We start from the raw sequence: 24,650 nt of genomic DNA, 5'->3' as shown, positions 1-24,650 counted from the left end.
TGGCAATCGGCTTGATATTCGATTACTTCGGACCATATCCGGCAATCCTTCCAGATTCACGAAAATGAAACACACATGGACGGGGGCCAACGATTTTTGAGATCCAGATGAAAATTGAATATTCCGTCCAATCGTCCAAAGGAAATTCCCCGTTCATCCGATTATACAAGGGGTTAAACGAATTCGAGTGTGAAATCTATAGGGTGATTTTGGATATTTTGATAAATTTTTCTTGAAAGTATTTTACTTATTTCTTAGCTTTCTCCTAAATTTCGTCTATTTCTACTTTTATCGTGTCGCCGTATCGTTGTTTTACTTTTTCAAGTTTCACATTGGAACTTTCACCTGCGAATTATATGAATGAATCTTACTTATTACGGGAATGAAGGTGTCGCGTCGCTAGTACGATATATTCGCTGATTCATCGGCCATGCGTGTAAATACACGTGTTTGAAATATCGCAAAATACTAGCGACAGATTGCGAGTAAGATCGCGTAATCGCGCTGGCAATTTGTTTCTCATTACCAGCCGGGGAATCTGTGACATATACCTTTTGGTCAAACTTATAAAACACGCTGCAAAGACAAATCGACCAAAGTCCTCGAAGCATACGGTAAAAATAACCGTTACGTGTGTTAAATTACGTGTCTTAAAAAAAAAAGAACGCAATTTAGACGACCAATTTTAAAAACACATTAGCCACCTCAATTAAGTTATTACCAGCTAGAAAACGAAAGAGGCAGTAATAAGAAAGAAAAACAAAGAAATATGATGTATTAAAATTGACCATTCCGTGTTGAAAGAAACACGCTAAATTCAGAAATGTTGTCCACTCTATTTTAATACAAAACCAGTTACTTCGGTAAACTTGATCGGTATGTTTCTATTGCCTGTTACCTACCATTGCGACTAAAAGTTTTACATCCATTGATTTAACTACATTTAAATGACATATTATTGCGATATTCAATCTGTGCGTTACGATACTCAAGACGCACAGGTTTTAAAAGGCATTGAAAGTTGAAAACAAAGTCCACGAAAAAAAAAAAAAAAAAAGAGAAACATTGGTTCAACGTGACCGTAGCGGTAAAAACATCAGCACGCTCGCCTCCACTTCCGTCTTATAATCTCTTACTCGATGCTTTCCCTTCTCTTTTTAGTCACTGCTTCCGCAATATATTCCTCTCTTTCTCTTCCGCGCGGTTACGTACACACTATGTACTTCAATCATAATCGGCGAGGAAGATCACGTCAGCACGCGGTGTTCCCCCTTCCGAGCATGTTTAGATCGCGTAAAAGGCGTTTAATCACGTGCTTAGTCATTGAACAAGTGTGCAATCCATCGTTGATCGATCGCTGCGCATCTTTCGTGCAATTTATATCTGATGAAAGGCAAGAAGTCTTGGCGACGAATACATCTACGTATCTCCCGATAAACTCTCTTATCAAACTTTATGTCTGGATTTTACTAGTTGGATCATTTCGACTCGTTAACGAAGTTTTTCGCTTTACAATTGGATGATTCTTTCTGTGCCGTAATTTAAAGTAACAGGAAATTGTTTTTGACGATCGAGATAAATATCAGAAGGAAGAAGCTCTGGTATCCCTAATTTAAGGACGCTCGAACATCGTAAGTCGTAAGGGGAAGACTACAGGAACGATGAGATTATTCCTTTAAATTAAATTGCATTGAAGCAATTCTATTCTAGAAATTCTAATTCGCTTCTAACGCTTAAGTTAGAAAATCCAACATTTGAAAATTCATACGTATATTTAATATTTCATATTTCTAAAATTTACATCGTTAAAACGAAAATGCTCCGACGATTTGCTCGATATTCGAACAGTCCAAAAAATCTTAATATACCAGTACGAGTATCAAAGGAAACGTTAAAACATTCTACACCGCAATGACCTACGAACGATTAGGCCACTCCACCCACCATTAGAATCCTCGAGCAACTCAGCCGGATTCGAGTTTCCTCCAATTACACAAACCGTCCAACAGGAAACTTTAACCTACCAGCGACCACTGCGAAACGACGAACGAAATCCTCTCATTTAAATTTACGTCGTTTCCCATTCTCCCAAACAATTATTACCCAGTCTAGCTTATCTAAATCCCATCGACGATTACCTCCAAATAAAATCCATCTATTCGAGTACCTTGTAATCTCAATACATATTCCAATTTCGAACAAAGCTATCGATAATGATATTATAGCGAAAAAAGGGGCAAACCCCGGCGAGTGTCTCGAAGAAATTGCTCGACTCTGAGAAATAAGTAAGGTCGATATCGTTAACGATAGAGAGCTACGCTTGACCGTGATAATCGGCGAGAACCGTGTAAAAGCGGTTCTCGTGCCAGTGGCGGCTAGAAGGTCTCGGTGAAGTCCCGAAAGCGGCGAGGCCGGATTGGCCGACAAGGAACCCCGGTTCGTGCCGCTCCAACCATTATTACGGCGCAGCTACGCTGTTACTGCTGGCTGTCTCGTTCGACTACTCAACAAACCAACAACCACTCGATCCCACGTTGGATCCACGGCACCACGCTCCTCACACCGTCTTCGTAATTTATTCCGCCTCTCGTTGCGTCCTTTCAGTGGTTAATATTCTATAGTTAATTCGTCGATCTGTAGTTGGTTCGTTGGTCGAACGAATACTTCGACGTGTCCATTTTTGATAAAATCGATAGAGAAACGCAAGTTTTCTGTCTTTTTGTTCAACTAACTAACCGGTCTGTAGTTGGGCGCTCGATCAAGGGCCGAACAAATTTCTTAACGCGTTAATAACAAAGAAAATCGATAGAGGAGGAAGAGGAAGAAAAGTGACATTTTTGTTAATTAGTTGGTTGATTAAAAAGTCGAATAAATTTCTTTCAACGTGCATCCTTTTGGACTAAAGAAAGTTGACGGAAGAACAGTGTATATCGATTTCCTAAAGCAGTATTTGGAACGGTGACGTAGAAGTGCAACGGAGTATGAAAGCCAACTGCTGTATCTCGGCGAAGAGAAAATAACAGGTTTGGCGAGTTTGACGAAGTGATTCTACTACAAAAAAATAGCGAGATAGGGCCAGTATCAAATATACATGATAAATATGTGCGATCCAAGGAGAAAGTGAAGAATCTCGATAAAGAAGATCAAGGTGAGTCTCGTATCGATTTAACAAACCTATTGCTTAAAACCGATCGAACGCTTCCCCGGTTAGTTACGAAAAAAACCTATATCTCGAATGTTTGAAATGCTTTGGTCTAATCTTGAAATTATCGTTTGCTTGGAAAGATTCTATCGCGGCAATCTTGGCCTGAATATTTACGCGAAGCTAATCTAAATATTTTATATTTTCCAGAACTTGAAGATAGCTAACGAAGAAAATACCGAAGATAATGAAAAATCGCTTTATCCGCGAACCAAAGTCTATCGTTGCAATCGCTATTCCATCGAAATCTATCTTTCGGAAATAACACGATCCTCAGAATATTTCTCCAAAAGTTCTCGAGTTGGTTAAATATCGCCACAGAAATTGCGATATCTAGATATTATACGATTATAGTATTATATACGGTAATACCTAAATATTATCGCCCAACACTCAAATGTATCAAATATACCACGTATAAGTATTAATAAGACCAGAATATCGTCGGAAAATTTCTGATCCAATTAATTGTAAAATCAAAAAAACCTCAGCGAAAGCACTCACCTCGTCGAACCGCAACACCAGGCTGTTAAACCTGACGACGATCCTCCTGGCGAACATGGAGAAGAAAAACAGAGCCTGATTCGTCTAGCCGATTATCGAATGAATTTGCCAAGAACGAAGAAGCCAGGTAAAAACGACGAAACCACTGGCGATTAAAGACTCAACTGGACGAAGGAGGAACAACAACTCCGGAAAATCGATCTCCGCGAGCGTTGCATAAGACGCTCCTCGGACGTTTCGTTTTACAGAAACACCTCTACGATTACACTCGATACCGGATTGCGAGAAAGACCGTAAAAATAGACGACCATCGTTTGAAAAACATGGGAATGAAGGAAGGAGAGGTGAGGAAGATCGCTGGCGATGGTCTTTCGGTGAATCTATGTTCCAACAAACAGATCCTCGAGATCACCGGCGACGGATGCGACATTTCGATGTCGAAGAACCGAGGTAGCGTGAAAGTAATTGGCGACGGTTGTCGATTGAGGATCGACCAGAACATGGGAGACGTAGAGTACACGGGGGATGGTGGGCAGGTTCTTTTGGGTCCAAAATCGATCAAGGATAAAGTAAAGTATCACGGTGATGGCGGTAGAATAAAGTTCGACGTGGAGTTGAGGATGAGGAACCGGAAGTCGGAAGTTTCGAAGGAGGAGGGAAAAGGAATGGACGAAGGAAGGGGGAGCTCCGAAGAAAGCAAGGATGCCTTGAAGAAAGAGAATTCGGAGGCGAAGAACGAGGAAAAGAAAAAGAATAGAAGAAAAGAGAGACGAAACGATTTGGGTGGTAAGGAGGAGAAGAAGGAAAGATCGACGAGGACTAAGATCGTTACGACTTTTGTATACGATGAAAAGATCGTGAAAAAATGGTTTACGAATCCGGAAGCGTCCACCAGGACTTTGAATGGAGTTTCCTCCGTGAGGATTATGCCGAATAAAACAAAAACGAAAATCGAGGTGAAATAAAGGAGAAAATGTGACAAATAACGGGAAAATTGTACGATTCTAGAGAAACATACTAAATCAGAACCCAACCGAATGGTTCTTAACCAGAGGTGCATGCTCTATTGATAGTGGTAGATTTATCGTAGTAATTAATCACCTCAGTCTTGAATTCCTATTTTGACTAGTACTGAAATTGTTCGATTTCGATTTTGACGATAGGCATTTAGAAAAGACGAAGTTTAACTTAAAATCGTGAAATACTGATTTCAATAGTCGAACCACGTCGAGGAAAAAATTATAAAAACGGGGAAAACGTAAGAAATGCTGTGTTAAATTCTCGCGACCTAAGTCTGACTTAAAGTTCCTACATGTGGATGGAGTTAGAACTGGTAAAACATTGAAGAGGATTATCTGATCGTGAATCGAACGTTTGCGTAAAAGCGACTAGTGTGAAGATACTTCCTCGATGATTCTTCGTAGAAGAACTTTTCGACGAAATCTGGAATGCCCGGAATTGAGTAATCGCAAGAAAACGTAGGTAAAAGACATCGGCGATATCGTGATCGATCAAACTAAACCAGGGTTTCTTTAATTTCTCGTTTCATCTTTCTTATAAAACGGTGTCAAGTAAAAACAAGGAAATATTTGATAAATATTTTAGTGAAAAATGATTTAATTGTATTATCCTTTTAACTATAATTCTCTTAGTTCCTAATCGTGAATTTCGTTTGTTAATCTTGTAGAGACCAAGATATCGAACATTTTTAAACAAATATGTAATTTTTTTACGTCTTATGTGTACATATATAGATCATAATAATTCAATCGTCAATTGTAATTAATTTCATAATTTGTTAATTACGAATGTTTTGTTTAATTACTTATTTATTAGAAATAGATAAATAATCGGGTTAATTTGAAAATCCCCAAGTACGATCTATTTGTTCGATAGTTCACCCATTTACATTTTAATAATTACGATAAACGCCCATGAAATATTTATAAGTAATTAGCAATCGTACATGTGATCGATATTTCAGTATTTCATTATTTTTTATCTACTTATCGTTATCGTTGTCAGACAACTCATACGGACAGTACAAACCATAAATGGTATAAACACGTTCCATAAACACGAGCGATAATGAACCTCGCGAAATACTTAATTACTAGTCAAAAACAAGTAGAAAATATGCCGATACGATTTAGTATTTTTCGCTTATTTTTTACTCGGCCACATGGTTATTTACGAGCTTCTAATTTAGGAATTTTTAGCGAGCTTACTTCATATTTGACCAATATATGCATTTGCGTATAGCGAAATATGTACTGATCTAATTGTCAGCGAAACTTTGTTGCCATCTGTGAAAACTTGGAATTACGCTGTGTTTTCTATATAGAATCCAACCAGCTAAGAAGAAAAAAAGAAGATAAATTGGATTTCTATCACTTTAGAAAATTCTGTAACCAAAGATCTATCAGTTTAAAGAAAATTTCTATCGAAATCTACAGTATTAGTTTAAATATTTGAAATATAGGTGTACGCAATTAATAAAATAGTTGGCAATTTTTGACTGGCTGTATATTTCAGTGCACGTGTAGCTAAGGAAATTAAAAGATACCGAGTATCAAATGGAAGATGAGCATTTGTCTAATAAATTACGTATAATAGAGTCAAAATTTCTCGTATTATTTTCCTGTATACTTCGCTCCCTTCGATACCTAAATTTATTTCCTCCGATTTCGCAGCCTTTGAATTTTCATATTTCACTTTCGTGTTTCTGTTTCAACGCAGATCTTTGAGAAGACTTCCTTCGCGTGTATTAACAACGATTCTAACAATCATATGTTACAAAAAGCTACAATATTTTTTAAAGATAAAGAGGAACTGGCCAAAAGGTGAACTAAAAATATAGCAACAAAGTTTTTGGATCGTAACACGATTGCTGATCGATATTTTAATTGTACGACACCGGAGTATCTTCTGTAAAGGTATTGAGAAGAAGAGCGAGGTTCGCGATGCAGGGAGTCGCATGAGAAATTCGTGACTTTCACCGGTCGATTGGCGCGCGAAAATAAAATCCGTGTAGGTGGCCGCGCTCCATGGGAACGGTGTATGATCGATAGGGGCCGCGTGTCTGCGGTAAATCATCGCCAAACATTCGATATCCGCGAGTTCGTCGAGTGGCACGGCTGGTTCTGGGTATGCAATAACCGTCGTACATCTGCCGGAGGTTTCTCTGTTCGAAATGGGTCGCGACATGCTGACGAAATTACGAATCGTGCGCGAATAGCCTCCGATCGATGCTCAAATAAATTTATACGACTACCATTCACTTTTAGAAGCTTTATCTATCGGTTCTTATTATAGGTATCAAGATTTAACAACTCGACGATGAGATACCGATCTTTCCCTCATTTTCAAAGGCAAAAGATTCGTTGAACAACCAATCCGATATCAAGTTACTAAGTTATTAATTTAACTTAGTTACTTAACTTGTTAAGTTAGTTTATTATTAATTGAGGAATGTGGTAACTTACAAATTTTCTAATTCGCTGATCCAACTCGGAGATTCGTATACAAGATGCCAAAGGAAATATTATTCGACTAATTTTTCATGTATAGCAAATACGTAATAGCTCCTAATACTGGTTCTACTTACTAATACAATTCCTATTGTACGAAGAAAGATCATAAATAGTAGGTTAAACAAACTCCGATTATACGAATTACTTGTACCAGGTTCATGTAGGTAAAGTATCGCTGTATTTTTGGCCGCATCATGGTTATATAACTTGGAGTAACGTAGAATATAAGAATTCTTGCATTCAGAATAAAGAAACGTCCATGTACAGTGAATCGAGTATTGCGAATGTTATCGTAAATTGAACTATCCATTTTCTTTCTGGGCTAACAATACGCAACGAAGATTTCATTTTCAACATACAAATAAAGAATCAAAGGAGTCCACTGTACCATCGCCATTCCGTATCTATTGTACCCAAGACGTTCCGTAGAACTCATCGTGTCCAATTTATGACTCTCGTATCGCAACAGAGAATTTTTCTATTTTTCCTATCAGGTGTAGTATACGTTCGGCTCTTTGAACCGTGTTACTTCAACGCTTGAAATCATAATGATTTCTGAGCTCCGCGTGTTTTGCCCCCAGGTTCAGATATTTATTCATGTTGGTTACGTAATATTCTAGTTGAAAAACGACTGCGGATATTATAGCAATGTTGTTGCGATCAAAGTATCGTCGATCGATATCAACCTAATCATGACTCTGTTCTCGGACCATTGATCGATATTCTACGATAAAGAATCAGGTAAAAATCACGATAATAGAAACCTGCGTTAAGCAAATCGAGCGAATCCATCTGTAAATATATTTAAAAAATAAAGAAACGAGAGAGACTTTTAAAAAACCAGGCCGATATCGGCTGATAAGATATGGCTAACGCATCGTCCTATCGTCCGATCCAGAGCATTAACAGAATTCATAAGTGGAGGAGATAATGACAATTTTTTCGTCACTGGATATACCTACAGGATGCCCTGTACAATATGGTATAATGGGTTTGGAAATAATTGTACGCGCAAAAGTAAGTCAAAAATATAAAATATAATATTTCACTCGCGACGCCTAAATAGAAGAAGCAACCAGAGAGTATAGAAATTGGAAAAATCAAAGACGAGAAAACGTATATGATTCACTTGCTACAAGGACATAATTGTTTCGATCGTGAAGTTTCGGACAAGCCTGACGACGATACTCATTTCCGCCCAGACAAACGAGGATTCTTTATATGGTCACAGTATCGCGCACGAGGAGCGGATGCGTTCGTTCCTTCGTTAATTCAAGGAGGAGCCCGGTGGAATCGAGGGTCGCGTCGCCATTCAGCGCTTTCATCCGCCTTTCTGACCCAGCTTTCCGTCGACGCGGTGCAAAGGTCGCCAGTCGTAATGGAGGTCAACCGGGGATCGTTAGCTAAGTTTCTTACTAGAGGAAACTCGCTTTGCTCTTTATTAAGACCATCGAGGGATTCGAGAGAAAGAAAGAAAAGAAAAAAAAATCCCCTCGTCTATTACCACCGTGCTCTGTTACGCGCAGTTCCACGACTGAACAAGTCGCTTTCGAGAATGTGAAATTAGTTGGGCGTACTCGAGAGGATCCACAGGAACTGTAGTTTACGTTCTTGCAGCACGCTTCACCGTTTCTTACGAATAACAGCCTCTTTTCTTTTCAGAATTCCAACTAAAGACATTTTTCTAAAGAAAGTTAAACTAGATTATGTTACGATGTTTTTACGCGTTAAAAGCCGTGTGCGTATCGTATGTATGTTTTGACCTTCGAACGACCTTTGAATCATCGCCAAGCGACATTGAACCCGACCATTGCAAGTTCGAAACGAAATTTTAAATTTTTATCAGAGATAATTAAAAATTTCTCATACGGTGTCCTTGACACTCTGACTCCACGATATTCCGTAATTTCTTTAGCCTAGATCATCGAACATTCGAGAAATTGAGGAAAGTTGTGGAATCGAAGGTGTCAAGGACGCCACAGGAGAAATTTTTAGCTGCCTCTGACGGTAGCTTAAAATTTCCGTTAAAATTTTATCAAACTATCGACGAATCAAGGTGAAACGTTGACGCTCTTGGGTATTTTAACTTCCGAAATATAATTTTTCTACGCTCTGTTTGATACGTACGAACGATACAGAAGAAAAGGAAGAAAGGAAGAGCCAGAAGCAGGCAATGAAAAGAGCGTTTGAAACGAAAAAAGGGGTGGAAAGTCGATCGGTGCAGATGCAATTAACAGTATACAGCGAGACGAATAGAGAATTCTGAACGCTCGCTAAAGTTCTACCCTAACTCGGTGAAACGTACGCCCGTTAATGAGGACACGTGCACCTCTTCAGACGGACAATGCTGACGCCATATACCGGGTGGTGCTCGCGTATCACCACTCGATTATATTGTAAATATTGACTCTTTGCGAAACTTGGACGAAAATTCCATTAGTCAAACGGGTCGATGTAATTGAAACCATCGTTCACAACATAATCGGAAGAGCACGTGTGGCCCACCGATAGCAACCAAAGACACACACACACACACACACACACACACACACACACACACACGCACGCACGCACGCACGCACACGCACACACATATAGATAGATAGAAGAAGAAGAACAAAGCGTGTATCTATACCAAAAATCGATCTAATTGTTATTTTCCTAGTATTCGACTATCTTTGTTTAACAAGTATTTTACCGCAACATTCGTTCCCATTTTAAAATTCTGTCAGCACCTTGTAATTTTCTTGTAACGCGACACGTGTACGTTGAAATTCAGATGAATTTGCAACGATCTAGGCAGATTATAATTGAACGTATTCGCAAACGTAAATCTGCTAACTCAAAATCCTTGTGCGATTTTTTAACATACACATTCATGAAAGAGACGAAAGAGATTAAATTCAGATTCCTTGTGCTGTACAAGGTGTACCTGCTTCAAGAGCGGACAGGTGGCCAAAGAACAATGAAAAAAGTTCATACGAACCTGTGTCCTGTCTTATCTTTGTAGAAGGTTCTCAAAATGGCTACCCTTGGTTCGTACGTAAGCTTGCAATCACCATATCGAAGAATTTCGCAGTCTTTCTAAAAAATTTCACGCGCATGTCGAACAATACACACCGAGTGTAGCCATTTCGAGAACCTTCTGCGAAGGTAAGAAAAGTTGCGGATTACCGAAACGCAAAAATGGCTGTAACCTTGAAACGAGGTCAGATAGTACATATATTCGTACGAACTTATCACGATACACCCTGTATATTCGTCATATTGCATTTTTAATATTACGAGACGTATAATAGTTCCAGCACATGACGTGTCGTTAATTCAGATAGTAGTCGAGCTAACCGCAATGCGGTTGAAACATCCCTTTCCTGATAACATTGAACGAATTATTCGCGCCGACGAGTCTAAAAGCTTCCTTGGTCTTATCGAAGCAATGTCAAGAATACGCGTGGATCCGTCTCGTATTACAAGCCAATTAGCCGTATCGGTAAATTCGAACAAACTTAAAGATAAAGATAAAAGAATTCTAATATTCCAACCTTATGTATCACCCTATATATCTACGAGCCACTTACTACCGTCTATTATACCTTGCGTTTCACACATTCCTAACGAGTCTGTTCTAATTGCTTTATACCCAATTACAACCTTTAGAAAGGTTCTAAAAATTCTAAAAGATGCAGAACGATTGTTTTTATTCCAATAAAAGATTATTAGATGCGTTTCGTTTCTATAAAATCTTGCAATATACGAGTATACGCATTGTTGAGTATCTCGAATCGTTCAGATCCCACGGTCTCCAAGAGTAAGAGTATCGCACGTTTCGTATTTAGATCCGCGTTTAACTCAGAAGTGAACACGAGCTGCTATACGTGTACACGGACAGCGAATAAGAAGAAAAAGAGCAGCGTTGCAGCTTGCAGCTTGCAAGCTGTTCAGATCGACCGGCTGGGAGCGCGTGTTTTCCACGGATTTTTGCGCCTCCTCGCTCTCGCTTCAGCTTCCGTTCGTTTCTCGCGTGAATTCTCAAAGGAGTCTCTTTGCCGCCGCACCGTTTGCGAAGAATTCAGAAACGAAATAACGACGGTCTCGCGGTCTCATGAATCTAGGTGAAATCTTTCATTCTTTTACTCGTTCGATGAAATTTAATCAGTTCGTAAAAATGCGATTAAAACGTGGTTACGAAATGCAAATAGAGGTAAAATGTGAAACAGAGAAGAAAGGAGAGCGTAAAAACGGTGCTGAGAAAACAATTAGCCGTTTGAATCTGAACGAGGTTCAAAGGATGGCGAATAATTCGAAAGTGGAAGGGGAAAGAACCCTGAACGAGTAACTGATCCGTAACAGGCTGTAGCAAGAAAGACAGCTAACAAGATAAGCAGTTTGTCGCAACTATATCCAATTCGAACCTCTGTTTCCATAATAAAGTCTCACTAGTGAAAGCAATGATAAACGGATTTGCGTTGACACGAGTCAAAGAGATTGCATTATGCGGACGATGTATAAGAATGGCGACGAGAAAGATCGTGCAGGAAGCCTTTTATGCAATTTCGTGCCGCGACTCGCACGAAGACGAAACCAAATAAGGTAGCAGAACGTGTAACGCGAAAACGTCGACGACGAACCACGCGCTGCGCGATCCATTTTCGTTCCGTCTCGTCCTCTGTGATCGTCGATCGCCCCATTTAAACAATCCTTCGTCCCTTTTGTCCTTTCGATCGGAAAAAGAAAACGATTTATGCCTTTCACGATATTTCGTTTTATCTTCCAACACGATAGATCGAGTCCATTCTATTCGATTCGTAAACTTCCTCGTTCCTCCGCGAACAATGCAAAGAATTTCAACGTTCTTCATCGTCATCGAAAATTGTTCCATTCGATAATCGATAAATAATTTGCATTCGAGTTACGTAAAATTTGCATGGCTGCGCATGAAAGTACTCCGTCATTTCGACGTGCAAACCAGCAAGGTGAAATTATTTCGTTATGATTCATGCCACGAATTCTATTCTCAACTACACGACGGTTCGAATGTGACGTAATAGTTACGATATATTTAATTCTAAACGAAACAAAGAATTTCATCGTTTTACACGTATGTTATAGAATATGCGAGAATTGTTTGTTGAATCATCCAATGAGGAGACTATGGTATTCAATAAAACGCACATAGTACGTAGAATTTATTTAATTACAGGTACTGATGAGTGCCGGTAGAAATTATGTTGTGTAATTATATCGTTATCTCGCGATTATATGCTTCACGATATTTCATAACGAAGAAGAAACACGTTGGATAACCGATGAGCCCTTGAGATCGAGAATGATTCGGTTCTCCTCCACGGAGAATTCATTATGCCGCGATATCGAATGCAAACAATCGTACCGTTCGTTCACTTGTTTTCCAATTTATAAAGTCCTTTCTCCCAATAGCCCGATCGCTATAATTATTTTGTTAATCGTATTTAACATTCGCATTTCTATTTAATCCTCGTGTCAGCAATTAATTGCCCGCACATAGATACATATTTGAAATATTCCAGTGAAAATATCGCACAACCGGTCCGGATCCATCGCATTAGCAAAATAAACATTTGTAAGATAGTTCTAATTCAAATAAACGGCAAGCGATAAATAAAACGCATTGCCTTTCGTATAATTGCCTCGCAGAACTTTAATTCATAATTCGTAATAAATTCGAATCTCTGATATTGTAAATTTTGTTGACAAATGTTTATTCTGAGTTGAACGCACGGATGAACGCGCAGAGTGATTTTCTGATATTTGTATAAAATTATAAAAGTAACGAATGGTTGTGAGAGGAAATATAGAAGCGAAAAGTCTGCGCAAATATTAATAGAAAATTAATTATCGAGAATTACCTTGAAAAAAGAGAAGAACCGGGGAGCGAGCGAATACGAAGCGATTCGTTCGGTGGTCGTCATAGTGACTCCTCTGCTTCTCGAGTCAACGAGATCGAGAGTCGCGTCAGAATTGTATTTAGGGTTGCATTTACGCGAGTTGAATCACCAGAGATATTGATATTTCGCTGGTAATATATTTATAAATAAGCTACCGACACAGTTACAGGGATTTTATCGTCTTTTTCCGAGCGAATTGATTCAGATTCTAGTTGTTGCTTGGATCGCATCCAACCATTCTGACCGTGTCGAATTCTACTCGCGAGTATTCCTGACTGAATTCGCCGGTAGAAAGTTTTGCTAATTTAAAAGTTTGCTATTTGTGGAATTTCTTATCGAATGGTAAATCGAAAATGGTTGTTGGAGAAATAGCAAAGCGACGCGCACAGGATGATTTATGGATTGCCATAAAATCTGATTGTAAGTAATTATCTGGATCGAACACCTAGTTGATAACGAACATTATAACGAAAAAAATATATAACTCCATTAAAATAACTTTATTATGCATTTTGTTGACGTTTAGTGTCTGTTTTTTTTAATTATTTTATTGCAATTTTACAATTTGTCCAGTGGGACATTTGGTAAAATATTATATCTTAAATATACATATGGATGGTTACCCCCAGCGGGGTAGTTTAGTGTCTGTTTAGATGGTACTAGCTAATAGATACTTATATTCGATGACTTGTTGACTTTTTTCGGACGGTCGATGTTAAGAAAGGCTGATGCGGAAAGCTGAATATGTGCAGTGGAATTTTACTTATGAATGCTTGAATGAACGCTTATGAATGAATATCGCGAGTACCGATATTATTATCTTCACACCTGTCGAAAATACAACGTCGAACACCTACGATAACAACGGCGAGGAATCTAAATAAAGAAACAGGAAATGTTAGTTCGGAGCCTGTATAAATAAACATGCTGTCAGGTAAATAAACAGTTAGAAAGCTAAATAAACAAATATTCTTTTTCTTGTTTTTTAAACGAGCGAGTCGGAAAGAAAAAAAGGACCGTGTAGTTAATGACGCAATATCGATGAATAAAAAATATCTATTACACCTAACGAACCAATCCAAGCGAGATCCGTCGAACTTTCTTTTAACTTTTATTTTTATCGGACAAAATTTCCAACGCCTGTACCGTAATAGACGTCTACCAAGCGTTGTACAATGTCAACCCCTCGATTCCACCCCAGAAGATATTCAAATCCTTCCATCTCCTATATGTCCCAATTTCTATTCTACGCGTGCAATCTACCACACAAGGATTGCAATCGACTTTGATTCTCGGGAGAATAATCGAGATAGCTAGTGGCCGTTAATCGACGATTGCACCACCATGTATCTGATTTGGGCACTTTCTCGCGTCAGGAATCAAGAGCGCGAAAGCGACATCGATCCTCCGCCGCGCTGCGCCGAGACGAAGAGACGAAGAGAAGCAAAAAGACCGGTGAGTCAACGATCCTCGCGATGATGCGAGCCGTTGCATCATCCGCCGACGAAAGTTCGGACTACGTCCAAGACGTGACCAAAAAAGGCAACCACGCGGATCAAGCGTGCAACGAACGATCGAAACGCGGTTGCACGTTGCGCGCGACGTCCAAAGGAATTTGTCCAGCGAATTCTACCTATTGATCACTGCCAAGCAAAAAGAGATTAAAATAGGAACGGACTGATATTATTCGACGACGGGATCGGTGACCTTAGTCTAGAGAAAATTTCGTCGCGAAAACCAGATGGCAGCGTACAGCGAGTTTGCATTAAGCTCGTGGGTACTCGAGATAGTCTCGAGTAGCTTCCGCAAGTTCTCCTACTGAAACGATATGAAACACGGAACATATGACGCGTGCTATTCGCTTGGAGTTGGTGCCACGATAGGATCAGCGCGTTTCACGACTTCCTTTCAAGAAAAACATCAATTTTCTTTTATCGTGGAACGTGATTTTTACTCTTCTATCGATTATCTGAAACTTAAGGTAATTGGCTTCTTCCAATAGCGCGGTTTGATCGTCCTGTTACGACGATACATGGGAGAAGAAGAGAATTAAAATTCTTTTATGGGAAAGCTTTAGATAAAGGGTGTACGGTAATTTCATTTGTATGCAGCGGTGTTAGATCATGGGTGGATAGTAGTAATTGGTTACGTGATTAGAAAGAACGATTCTCGCTCCTAGTAATAAATTAGAGCTAGGTATTTTGTATGCTCGTAATGTTTGTAAAGAAGAATCACGATTAAAGTATATCGAGATCGATTCGAATTTTGAATCTGACCTTTCGAATTTCTCATTTCGATTCAACATCTAATACCAAAGGGCCGAAGTTCACGGAACATTACAAGATTCGCGAACGAACAAAACGATCGAAAAAGGCGATTCGTACCGCGGATTAAAAAGAAAGTTTGTACGAAACTCGTGAAGCAAGCGCGAGAACTGATTCTATTGCGCGTTCCCGGTGCACGTCGTGCGAACCATTAAACGCGACTGCGACGCCGCTGCGAGATTCTTTGCATACCGGCTGGGCCGCGCATCGTGCAAATATTATGGCGAGGTCGCAGATGGCCCGACAGAAAACGAGCAAAATTCCGGCCAAGTCGACGCGTCAAAGGTGAACGCTTCGATGCCAGGAATAACCAACCAGCTTCTTTTTATAATGTTCGTGCTGCGTGTCGACGGTACGTTCAACCAGAATTTACATACCTACCACGGAAAACCTCTGGCATAAAGCGGCATAAACGCATAAATGTAAATCAGATACGGAATACAAGCTGCCAACGCCGCGAAACTACTCTTTTCTAAATCTTTCGTAGACCGGTAATCTGTCACATAACCGAGTAGTTTAAACACACGACAGTGTACATATAGTACAAGAAAGTTTTCCAACAACCACCGAGATCTTTCGTGTAAGCAGCAAGTGGAACCTCAAACGCGGTCCGTCATCGTGTGTTTCGACTCGAGTCGACGTTGCTTCTAGCTGCCTGACCTACGGCACTGAACGTCTATTATTAGGCAGCTTGCGTTTCCTCTGACTTCACCGGGATTGCGGTGGAAAATGAGATGCGCGAATTTTGTTCCTTGCGTGACCTTACGCGATCTTTCTGATCGTGACGCGTTAATTAGATCGACCAGATAAAATTCAGCAGCGATAGTCGACGGATCGCTCTTCTTCCACCTCTACCTTTCCATCTGTTTCTTTTCGCGCGTCGCGTACCACTTGTGCGCGCGTTGGTTACCAATGTTGTTTTGCGTATTGGAGCATATACTCCATATACTGTGTGGCACATTGCAACATTTTATAGACTCTACGATTTCCTCGCGATATAGATGTTCACACTCGTTCGAGCGTTCCAACTTTGACTTTACTTTCGACTTTTCGCATTAGGAATCGAAGGGCTTGCAATGATAATCAACCAGCCTCTACGCTTTAATCGAGGAGGAGAAAGAAAGGTACAAGGTTTCGTATCGGAGAAAACAAAAGTTTGTTACTCCGACTATAATAAATATCTGTAGCACAAAAACGATCCAGTTGGTTTTGGTTGGAACAAGTTCGTTGCTTTGCTTCAAGTACTGAAAAGTAGAATTACTTGCTTCAATCGCTACTTACTTTGCAATTGACGCGGTATCGTAATTGACTCAACTAACTGCTAAAAAGATCAAGGAATTAACGTACATTGTACTGCATCGTGCCTTATCGCATCGCGTCGTGTACTAGCACGCCACTTCGTCACACTTTATGTTATTTATGTCTGCGCACATACATACGTAGCATACCTTCCTCACACATTTGTACACGAATTTGTACACCCAATTTCACACACGTTTGCTAGCGACGTATTTTTCGATTACGCATACCGCACACGTGCGTTATACGCGTCGCGTAGTCTGCCAGTTAATGCAGATCGTGCGAATCGAAAGCGGTCGCAGACTCGCGTTAATATTTCTGCTCCACGCGTTCGATGACTCAATGACGGCCACATGGTGGGGTGCCCCCCTCGTTCGAGCAATCTTTGTGGGGTTTACAGAGGGGCGAGCGTGTGGAGGGCCACGTGTGCGAGCCAGATAAATCTACTCGCGTTAACCCTGCCCGTTTTCATCATATTTACACACCATGTACGCCATGGGTCAATGTTACCCATCTGTACTACGATATAATACGATATTCCCAACCATAGAACGAAATAATAAATCCGTAGACACGGTAGCTGCAAGAAACGTCGTCGCTACATGCTTATCCTTATTTCTCGATAAACCTTCTACGTTCTTCGTAATATCAAATTTTTCCCAGTAGTGTGAAACAACTGCCAAACAACGCTTGGGCCTAATTAATTGGCACGTAGGTGTTACAACAAATTTTTTAATTCGATTTCGTTCTTATCGTTTTTTTTTTTTTTTTTGTATTAGCTTATAATTTACAGGAAGCGAAATATCGTTTAACGTGATAAACGACGAACGGAGTTCGTCAAATCGACGAAGAAAAAGGATCGTCTTGTTGCAAAGATTCAGGCGGGAGGAATTCGTTCCAGACTGATTTACGCAGTGGTCGACGCGTAAATCTGGAAGCGTTAAAAGCAGAACGCTTGAAGGCAGTCGGTAGATGGCAGACAGGGATATACGAGATCCACTGGAGCACGCTTTCACGGACATTTTTCGTGCGAAATATATGCGCTTAACTCTTTCGAGGAACATTTTGCTTACAGCGAGTACGAACTGAAATTTGAAATTCGATTACAGAGTTTCTAAACGTTCGAAGAACGATGGCTCGTCTCTTTGGTTTCTCGATTATTTGAGAAGGCAGAACGTCATTTAATCGACCCTGATATCGAATACTTGACATAAACCACTCTTCGGTAAACGTAAAACTGGAGTGCACTCGTGTCTTCGAGAAAGAAGAGAAACCTTAATTGGAGCGCGTAAGTACACTCTCTGCTGGGACCAAAGAGAAGAGGGTAAGAGAGGGGGTCGAAGAATATTAATAGCTAAATATAAATATAAAACGATAAACATCGTGTTTCCAGACGTTCCATATTAATAAAGATTCAAGGTAAGCAGTTAAAAACCGACATTGATAAAATATCTTGTACGCGAGCGAAAGAATATACTCGTACGACTATATGGTTTATTTAAACTTTAAACAACTATATGGTTTCCACGGTTCATTGTGTAGTTATTTGTTTTCGAAAAAAACGTACTTGAATCACTTTTCCACCTAGTCTTCTCGATTACTCTTGTAGCGTAAGATTTTATTAGAGAAATTGTTCCGATCAATCTTCGATAAAAGTGCCAAAACTTTGAACGTCGCAGAGGAAAAAGAGCGAAACTTTGCCATGGTTTCCTGAAATCGGACCTCCCTCGAGCTATTTACGGATTGCGGATCGTTTGGGCGTGCGTTTGATCGTGACAACCGACTCGAAGACACGCGCGACCGAGTTTTCCAGTTTCGATCAACCGGGCGTCAAATCTTTCGTTTTCTTCCTACTTTCCTCTCCTTTTTCTTCCTTCCTCGCTTTTGCCCTCCTTTCCTTCCTCTTTTCTTCCTTTCACCCTTCCATTCCGATTCATCGGTATTCGATGTATTTTTATACGTCGATAAAATTTATATCGACCACGAGATAAAAGCGCATCCATTCTATAGAATTCAGCTCTATTTCTTCCGAATTATAGACTCACACGTGCGTGTAAGTGGCTACCACTGATAAATCGCGAGAATAATTATACGGAAGGTCGCAGTATCGATAAATTACGAGAATAATTACACAGAGTACAAGAGTAGCAGGAAATAAGAAGAATAATTGCATGGAACGATGCAGAGCGGGTGTCTGCGGCGGTCAGGTCAGCCCGCGTAGAATTATTTGAACAGGACGGTAAATATATCCACGAGCCGGACGAGCGGATGCCTAATCCAAGTCGTGCTCTCGAAAGGGGGAGAGCTTCTGGCCGGTTCGTCAAACGAAGAAACGCGACTCTGCATTCTGCAGAGGCCGTTTACCGACAGCTTTCGGCCTCGAGCTTATTGTTAGTTAGAGACCCAGCCATGATAATTCATCGCCCACGTGGCCGATAGAAATAAACGATTCGCGCCAGAGAACAGCTTTTGCCTACATTAAATACCTGGACTGGTAATTGAAAGGTGTACCATCGGATAAAAGGATCCGTGGAACTAAGGAGTGGTGAAATGTTTTATCGCGAGCCTGTTGGTGAGTGCATTGAGGATCGTTTGTTCGATGTTTTTATCTCAAGTATCGAAGAGATGCATGCGTAGAGATTTGTAGAGATTTTAGAAAGTATTAGCGAGGAAAAGAGATTTTTGATAGTCGAATGTTGAAAAATAGCTAGCTACTTGGATGTACTATCGTTAACTTCGCTAGACTCGAAGCTAAAAGATCTACGCTTTTAAAAAATATTGTTTCATCTATCTTGGAACGTAGATTAAAGAAATACACGTCTATCATGATATTTAATTTTCCTACGACAAACCGATACTTCAAACGATAATCGCACTCTGCAGAACCAACAGCCTGAAACCCCTTTAAAACCCTGGCTACAAAAACCCTGAAAATACGAAAGACCAAACACCCTCCACGAAAGCCCATAGGAGACGAGAAATCGAGGAAAGTCTCGGGAAAAGAGTGTTTAAAAACCACGTAGTAGTTCGAACAATGGCGGTGAAATGTGGCTGGTTTTCAGCTTGCACGGTGGACAATGGGTCTATATCTCTCGCGATGGAAATAGTTATTAGACGAGGGCCCGCAAGTGATCTTGATTGTCAGATACCAAGACTCCCCCACTCTCTATTCGTGCATTATGCAAAGTACCTTCCGCTCGTATTATCCACGGTTTGTTCCCATCGTTGTTGATCGTGGCCGGAGAAAGCGTACGAAATCGCTACGTTCGCGAAATAACGTGGAACGGTACGTATATAGTAACGTAGGTGTGCATAGTGTTTTTCCTTCGGTATAAACGCCGGTACACTGTTGAACACGCGATTCTTATGCAAGCATCCTGCACACAGTTTGTTTACAGTTAAACGAGATGCATTTAAATATGCCTCGTTGATTTAGATAGACCGGATCCTGCAGTTCTTTTCGAATAAGGAACATCGTCGACCTCGGATATGCCAGTGGAAGAACGTTTCGTATCGTGGCTGGCTGTAGTGCAGAAGTTTGCGATTTATAGATTTCATCTTTTCCTTCGATCGAAGAATAGAGAATGGCCAAGATAAGGAAATTTTTTTAGCGGCATTCTCAGAATGGTATGTCACAGGTGGAAAATTTCTTGATTCGGTACATAGTTTCGGACGATTCGTAGAGAATTTTTCATTGACGGTGAATACGCAATTATGTGTATACTTGCAGCCAGCATATATACGTCCAAGATTAAAAGCATTGTACGTAGAAATAATATAGCAAGGTATAATACAACGGTATAAAAGACTGTAATAATGGTTGTGAATAGAATCGAAAGCTGATGAAACGTACTTAAACTATTCGCCAGTGGTCTGAGAACAAACAAGTTTTCGGTGAATAGAATATGAATGAATATGTATAATTGATTTCTTTTCTCCAATACTTCGCAATGAAAGAAAGTCTGTTACAAATAAAACAAACCTCGCAGTTACTGTAATATAACGAAACGCTCTGCCTATATGTAAAGCGATGTTACTCGATTGAAAAGAGCCGCAAATGAAACGTTACGTTAATACGGAGATTCTAGTCCGACGTAATATTGGTCCTTAATTGATCGATATCGTTTGTGGTAACGAGTACGGAGGCAACTGTGCCAAATCCAGCCGCGTTTCTCGTATGCACGCGCGAGACTGTAAATGGCAACGGATACGTTGGTCCTCGAACGGTCTATTAAAATAATTAATTTATGGAAAGAGACGAGAAAACGTGGGACGGGAAGAGCGTCGCGTCGCGTCCTGCTGAATTGTACGCGTGGGTTGTACTCTCGAACGCGTGCACGCGTGAAAAACCGCGTTGACACGGTGACCCTCGATCGAATTCGTTCTCAAACAGCGCCCTGTTATTTCTGGCTGTCTCTCGATTAAGAATTTCTATTACAGAATGAACGTCATATTTAATACCGAATCTTTATATTTGGATGTTACAAATATGTGATAGACATTCGTTGGAAATACGTTCACTGTTCAAGACTTTGAAACGATTCTTTTCTATAGTAGGCGTTCCGATAAACGATAAAGCGCGATAAAAATGAATTTCTGTCTAAACATCGTGTGTACAATTCCTTCATACCGTGTATCGTCGAATTCGTGATATTTTCTAGGTCCAATTTCACAGTAATTTATCACGACATCGAATCCATTTATTTTTCAACTAATTCTCTTACTCGACTAGATATTGTTTCATTACTTAATTTATCATAAAACTATCATAATGCTTGATATCTTTTTTGACATTTTCTTCGTCGCCATTTTTCCTTCTTAAATTCGAAACTTACTCAAAATTTGAAAGAAGGATGGTTTTTCGTTACTCTTCTCCATAGGAGAAGATGGGATTCGAGACAATGGCGTACGATATGGCTAGCGCGTTATATTTGGCAAGAGGAGTTTCATCGTGTAGCACGATTCTTTATGCCATAGACCGTTTGCCAAACTCGCTGGTCGTGATTCATTCTGAACGTTCGGATTGAAAGTTTGCAACCTCCCTGACACATGGGGTAGAGAAACGCACGGCGACACGGAACACGGCAGACCTGGGACTCATTCAGACTGGAAACGTTGGAGATATTTAGGAATATTTCGCTTCGCATTTTATCACGCGTGAATTTAAAAGGTGTTTCAGTGCCGATTAATCTACGAATATCGAAAAATATCTTTTGAATTTCTATACTAAACTCTCTCTCGATTTATCAAAAATCAAATAGAGCTGTCGATCGCTATTCGAACGATTCAACTAAAGCAACTTGGGATAAATTGCGTAATAACTGATTCTCACACGATCAGAGAACAAGTCACGAATCATTACGAAATAGAAAGATCATACAATTGCTTCCACGAAACGCGAAGTTATGAGGGTATAACGTTAAATTAAATCACACGTGAAAAGCTGATTACGTATTCTAATCAGCAATTAGTATCAAGACATTGTGTCGCGTGCAGATGAAAAGATTCATCGTGCGTAAAAGGGTTTATCTGTCCGTCGAGGAAACGCTCGCACAGTGGCTAAAAGAAGGGAAGAGCCCGTCTCTTTAGCAGGCTTAGCAGGCACTGTCGCGTCGTATCGTAAATTATTCCCGCCTGGCGTAAACATTAAACAAGTATCGTTTATAAGCGGCGTGGCCGGCCGAGGGAAAGAAAGAAGGAAAGAAGGAAAGAAAGTTCCACTTTTACCGCGAGCTCCTTTTACTCCGGCTCCGCGAGACTTCGAGTCGTTTCTAAGTTTCCTCAGTGTGCCGTGATTCAATTTGATTTTCGCGCTCTTTTTCTGACGACCCGACGTTTATTCTCTCGATACGTACAAAGGAATTAGTTTAATCGTGAAAGAGAAACGCGTCCAGAGTGAAAGACGCAAAGATTAAATAAATTATTGTATATCACGCTGGAAATAAAATGTGTCGGACTATTTCGAGGATAGAGAATTTTGGAAATGTCAACCTGAGAAAAGATTACGAGATCGTATTGCAAATAAAAAGTGTATTCTAAACACTGGAAACGACGATGAAGGATATGTTAAAGAAAAAATATTGGAAAATTGTGTTATTTAAAAGTAGGAAAATGTGGGAAATATTAAACACAACGTGTATAGAAAATTATTTAGATAATACCGATACGAAAAGGAGGATCTTTCCGTAATACTGTAACAATGCTATAGAAAGTGTGTCGTGTTCTTTAAAGAATCACCGAAATAATAGAAAAGAGATAAAACTGTGCAAGGACTTGTAAGAGGAGGCGATTTAATTGATTTACGTAATAGAATTGGTCCGCCGTCGAAAGCAATGGAGCCTCGCGTCGTTGAAAGTGGAAAGTAATTTCCTTACGTACTTTTTACCTTACGTATTTTTTGCTATTTCGTCTTATTTCTGTTCCACTTGCTCACCACTGTGAATGATATACGCTCTTCAAATAAATTATCATGAAAGCCATTCTTTCGCACGCGTGAAACTAATTTTTTTAAGGCAAACATCAAGTTACAAGCGTTAAAGAAATAAATAATTACCATTAACAAAATTATTGACACATACTCGAGACTATCCCGACAATAATTTCTTTACGAAAGAAAATATTATTATTTCAATTACGTGACTGTGTTCCGAATTTATAGAGCACCTTGTATACGTTGTTTTCAACGTTCGCCTAAGGCGTAAACGACCACTCTAAAAAGTAGAATAATTAAAGGTAAAGAATGGTTGACTGAAGGCAAGGTATGTTTCGTTGTATTCGACGACCTCAAACCGGCGTCAAAATAAACGATATAATCTGCAAATAACTTCGCTTTCATGAGGATTACGTAATGGTCATCCTTATGCCCTACTTGCGATACGTTGCAACAGACCCCAGAGTTTATGTAATAAATGGCGAAAAAACATCGACCGTATTAAATATTCTACGTTCACGACCGTCTAACCGCATTCTTATTTCAAACGAATTGGCGGGAATTTTAAATTGTCAAATATTCATATCGATCGGTAAGTAAAATTTTCAGAAATGTAAAAAAACGTTTTCATTTTTCTCTATACTTTCTAATTGCCTAATGGCATCGAAAGACACGAAAAAACATTCTATAGCCGGTTTTAATGTTTCATTTCCGTGTTCGTTCCAAGGAAAAGCACCAGCCGTTATATTAAGCCGTTTCAGAGGACGTTATCGCTGACGATTACACCAGCTTATCTACCCTTTTCACAGAGTAGCACATCCTACTATGTAAACTTAGCCTAATGAATAACCTCCATAGAGATCACAAAATTATTCGTGCCCGCAGGTCACGTGTGTTTCAATCTTTTATGAAATAGATCATTCTGCCGTAATTATCTACTTGCATGTTCCTAGCTACGAAATAATTTAGATATTAGAAATTATATGAAAATATCGTACTTAAGAACGTAATCTTACCAACAATTAGAATATCGAATCGTGCTGAGTTTAAAATAAAATATTTTTTTTATTGTTATTGGATATTTATAATCTGTTCCTAGCAATGAAGAAAACATGGAGCATGGGAGAAAGAATATTCAAACAGGACTACGAGAGGTGAATGAAGATGTTTGAAGCACTAGTAGAGAGCGTGGCACTGTTTGGAGCAGAGGTATGGGGTTGGAACATGGAAGAATCGCTGGATAGGGTAAAAAGAGGGTACGTAAAATGGATCTTAGGTTTAGACAGGACAACACCAAACTACATACTGACAGAAGAGTGCAAAATAGAGGAAATCAAGGTAAAAGCGTTAAAAAGAGCAGTAAGGTACGAGGAAAGAACTCTAGAATCAGAAAAGGAGCTGGTAAAAGAGTGTATAAAGGAGAGAGAGAGAAAC

General features: G+C 39.7%; 2 protein-coding genes and 1 long non-coding RNA gene across 15 annotated transcripts in view; 2 read left to right on the top strand and 1 right to left on the bottom strand.

The window, feature by feature from the left end:
* LOC122567541 overlaps nucleotides 1–24,650 on the bottom strand; it is a 35,035-nt gene that overhangs the window by 7,136 nt on the left and 3,249 nt on the right. For 7 of the 12 annotated variants that reach the window (XR_006316795.1, XR_006316796.1, XM_043726201.1 and 4 more), the window contains exon 1: nucleotides 13,125–13,278. The exons of 1 other annotated variant lie outside the window; for it this stretch is intronic. Coding sequence is in view for 8 of the 11 variants with exons in the window: in XM_043726201.1 (XP_043582136.1) it covers nucleotides 13,125–13,187 (63 nt within the window). In the remaining 3 variants the exon portion in view is untranslated. Of the gene's footprint in view, nucleotides 1–1,944; nucleotides 2,035–3,706; nucleotides 3,846–13,124; nucleotides 13,279–16,834; nucleotides 17,071–24,650 lie in introns of those variants that run through there. 4 more of the 12 variants (XM_043726198.1, XM_043726194.1, XM_043726193.1 and 1 more) reach the window with 4 other exon arrangements.
* Nucleotides 4,030–6,330, top strand: LOC122567558 (protein PXR1-like). The gene has a single exon (XM_043726229.1). The coding sequence runs from the start codon at nucleotides 4,030–4,032 to the stop codon at nucleotides 4,669–4,671; it is 642 nt and encodes a 213-aa protein (XP_043582164.1). The 3' UTR covers nucleotides 4,672–6,330.
* LOC122567564 lies at nucleotides 13,416–15,438 on the top strand. Of its 2 annotated transcripts, XR_006316814.1 has the most exons (3): nucleotides 13,416–13,583; nucleotides 13,793–14,097; nucleotides 14,540–15,438. It is a non-coding gene; the product is annotated as an uncharacterized LOC122567564 (long non-coding RNA). The 2 variants fall into 2 exon arrangements; XR_006316813.1 differs by having other exon boundaries at nucleotides 13,793–15,438.

The sequence above is a fragment of the Bombus pyrosoma genome, linkage group LG5 (assembly GCF_014825855.1).
Source record: "Bombus pyrosoma isolate SC7728 linkage group LG5, ASM1482585v1, whole genome shotgun sequence".
NCBI classification, from domain to species: domain Eukaryota; kingdom Metazoa; phylum Arthropoda; class Insecta; order Hymenoptera; family Apidae; genus Bombus; species Bombus pyrosoma.
The sequence above is the reverse complement of the archived record's forward strand: the minus strand, read 5'-3'. Positions and strand labels throughout refer to the sequence as shown.

Coding starts and splice junctions, on each gene's coding strand:
- LOC122567558 (XM_043726229.1), top strand. CDS start 4,030: ATGGGAATGAAGGAAGGAGAGGTGAGGAAGATCGCTGGCGATGGTCTT.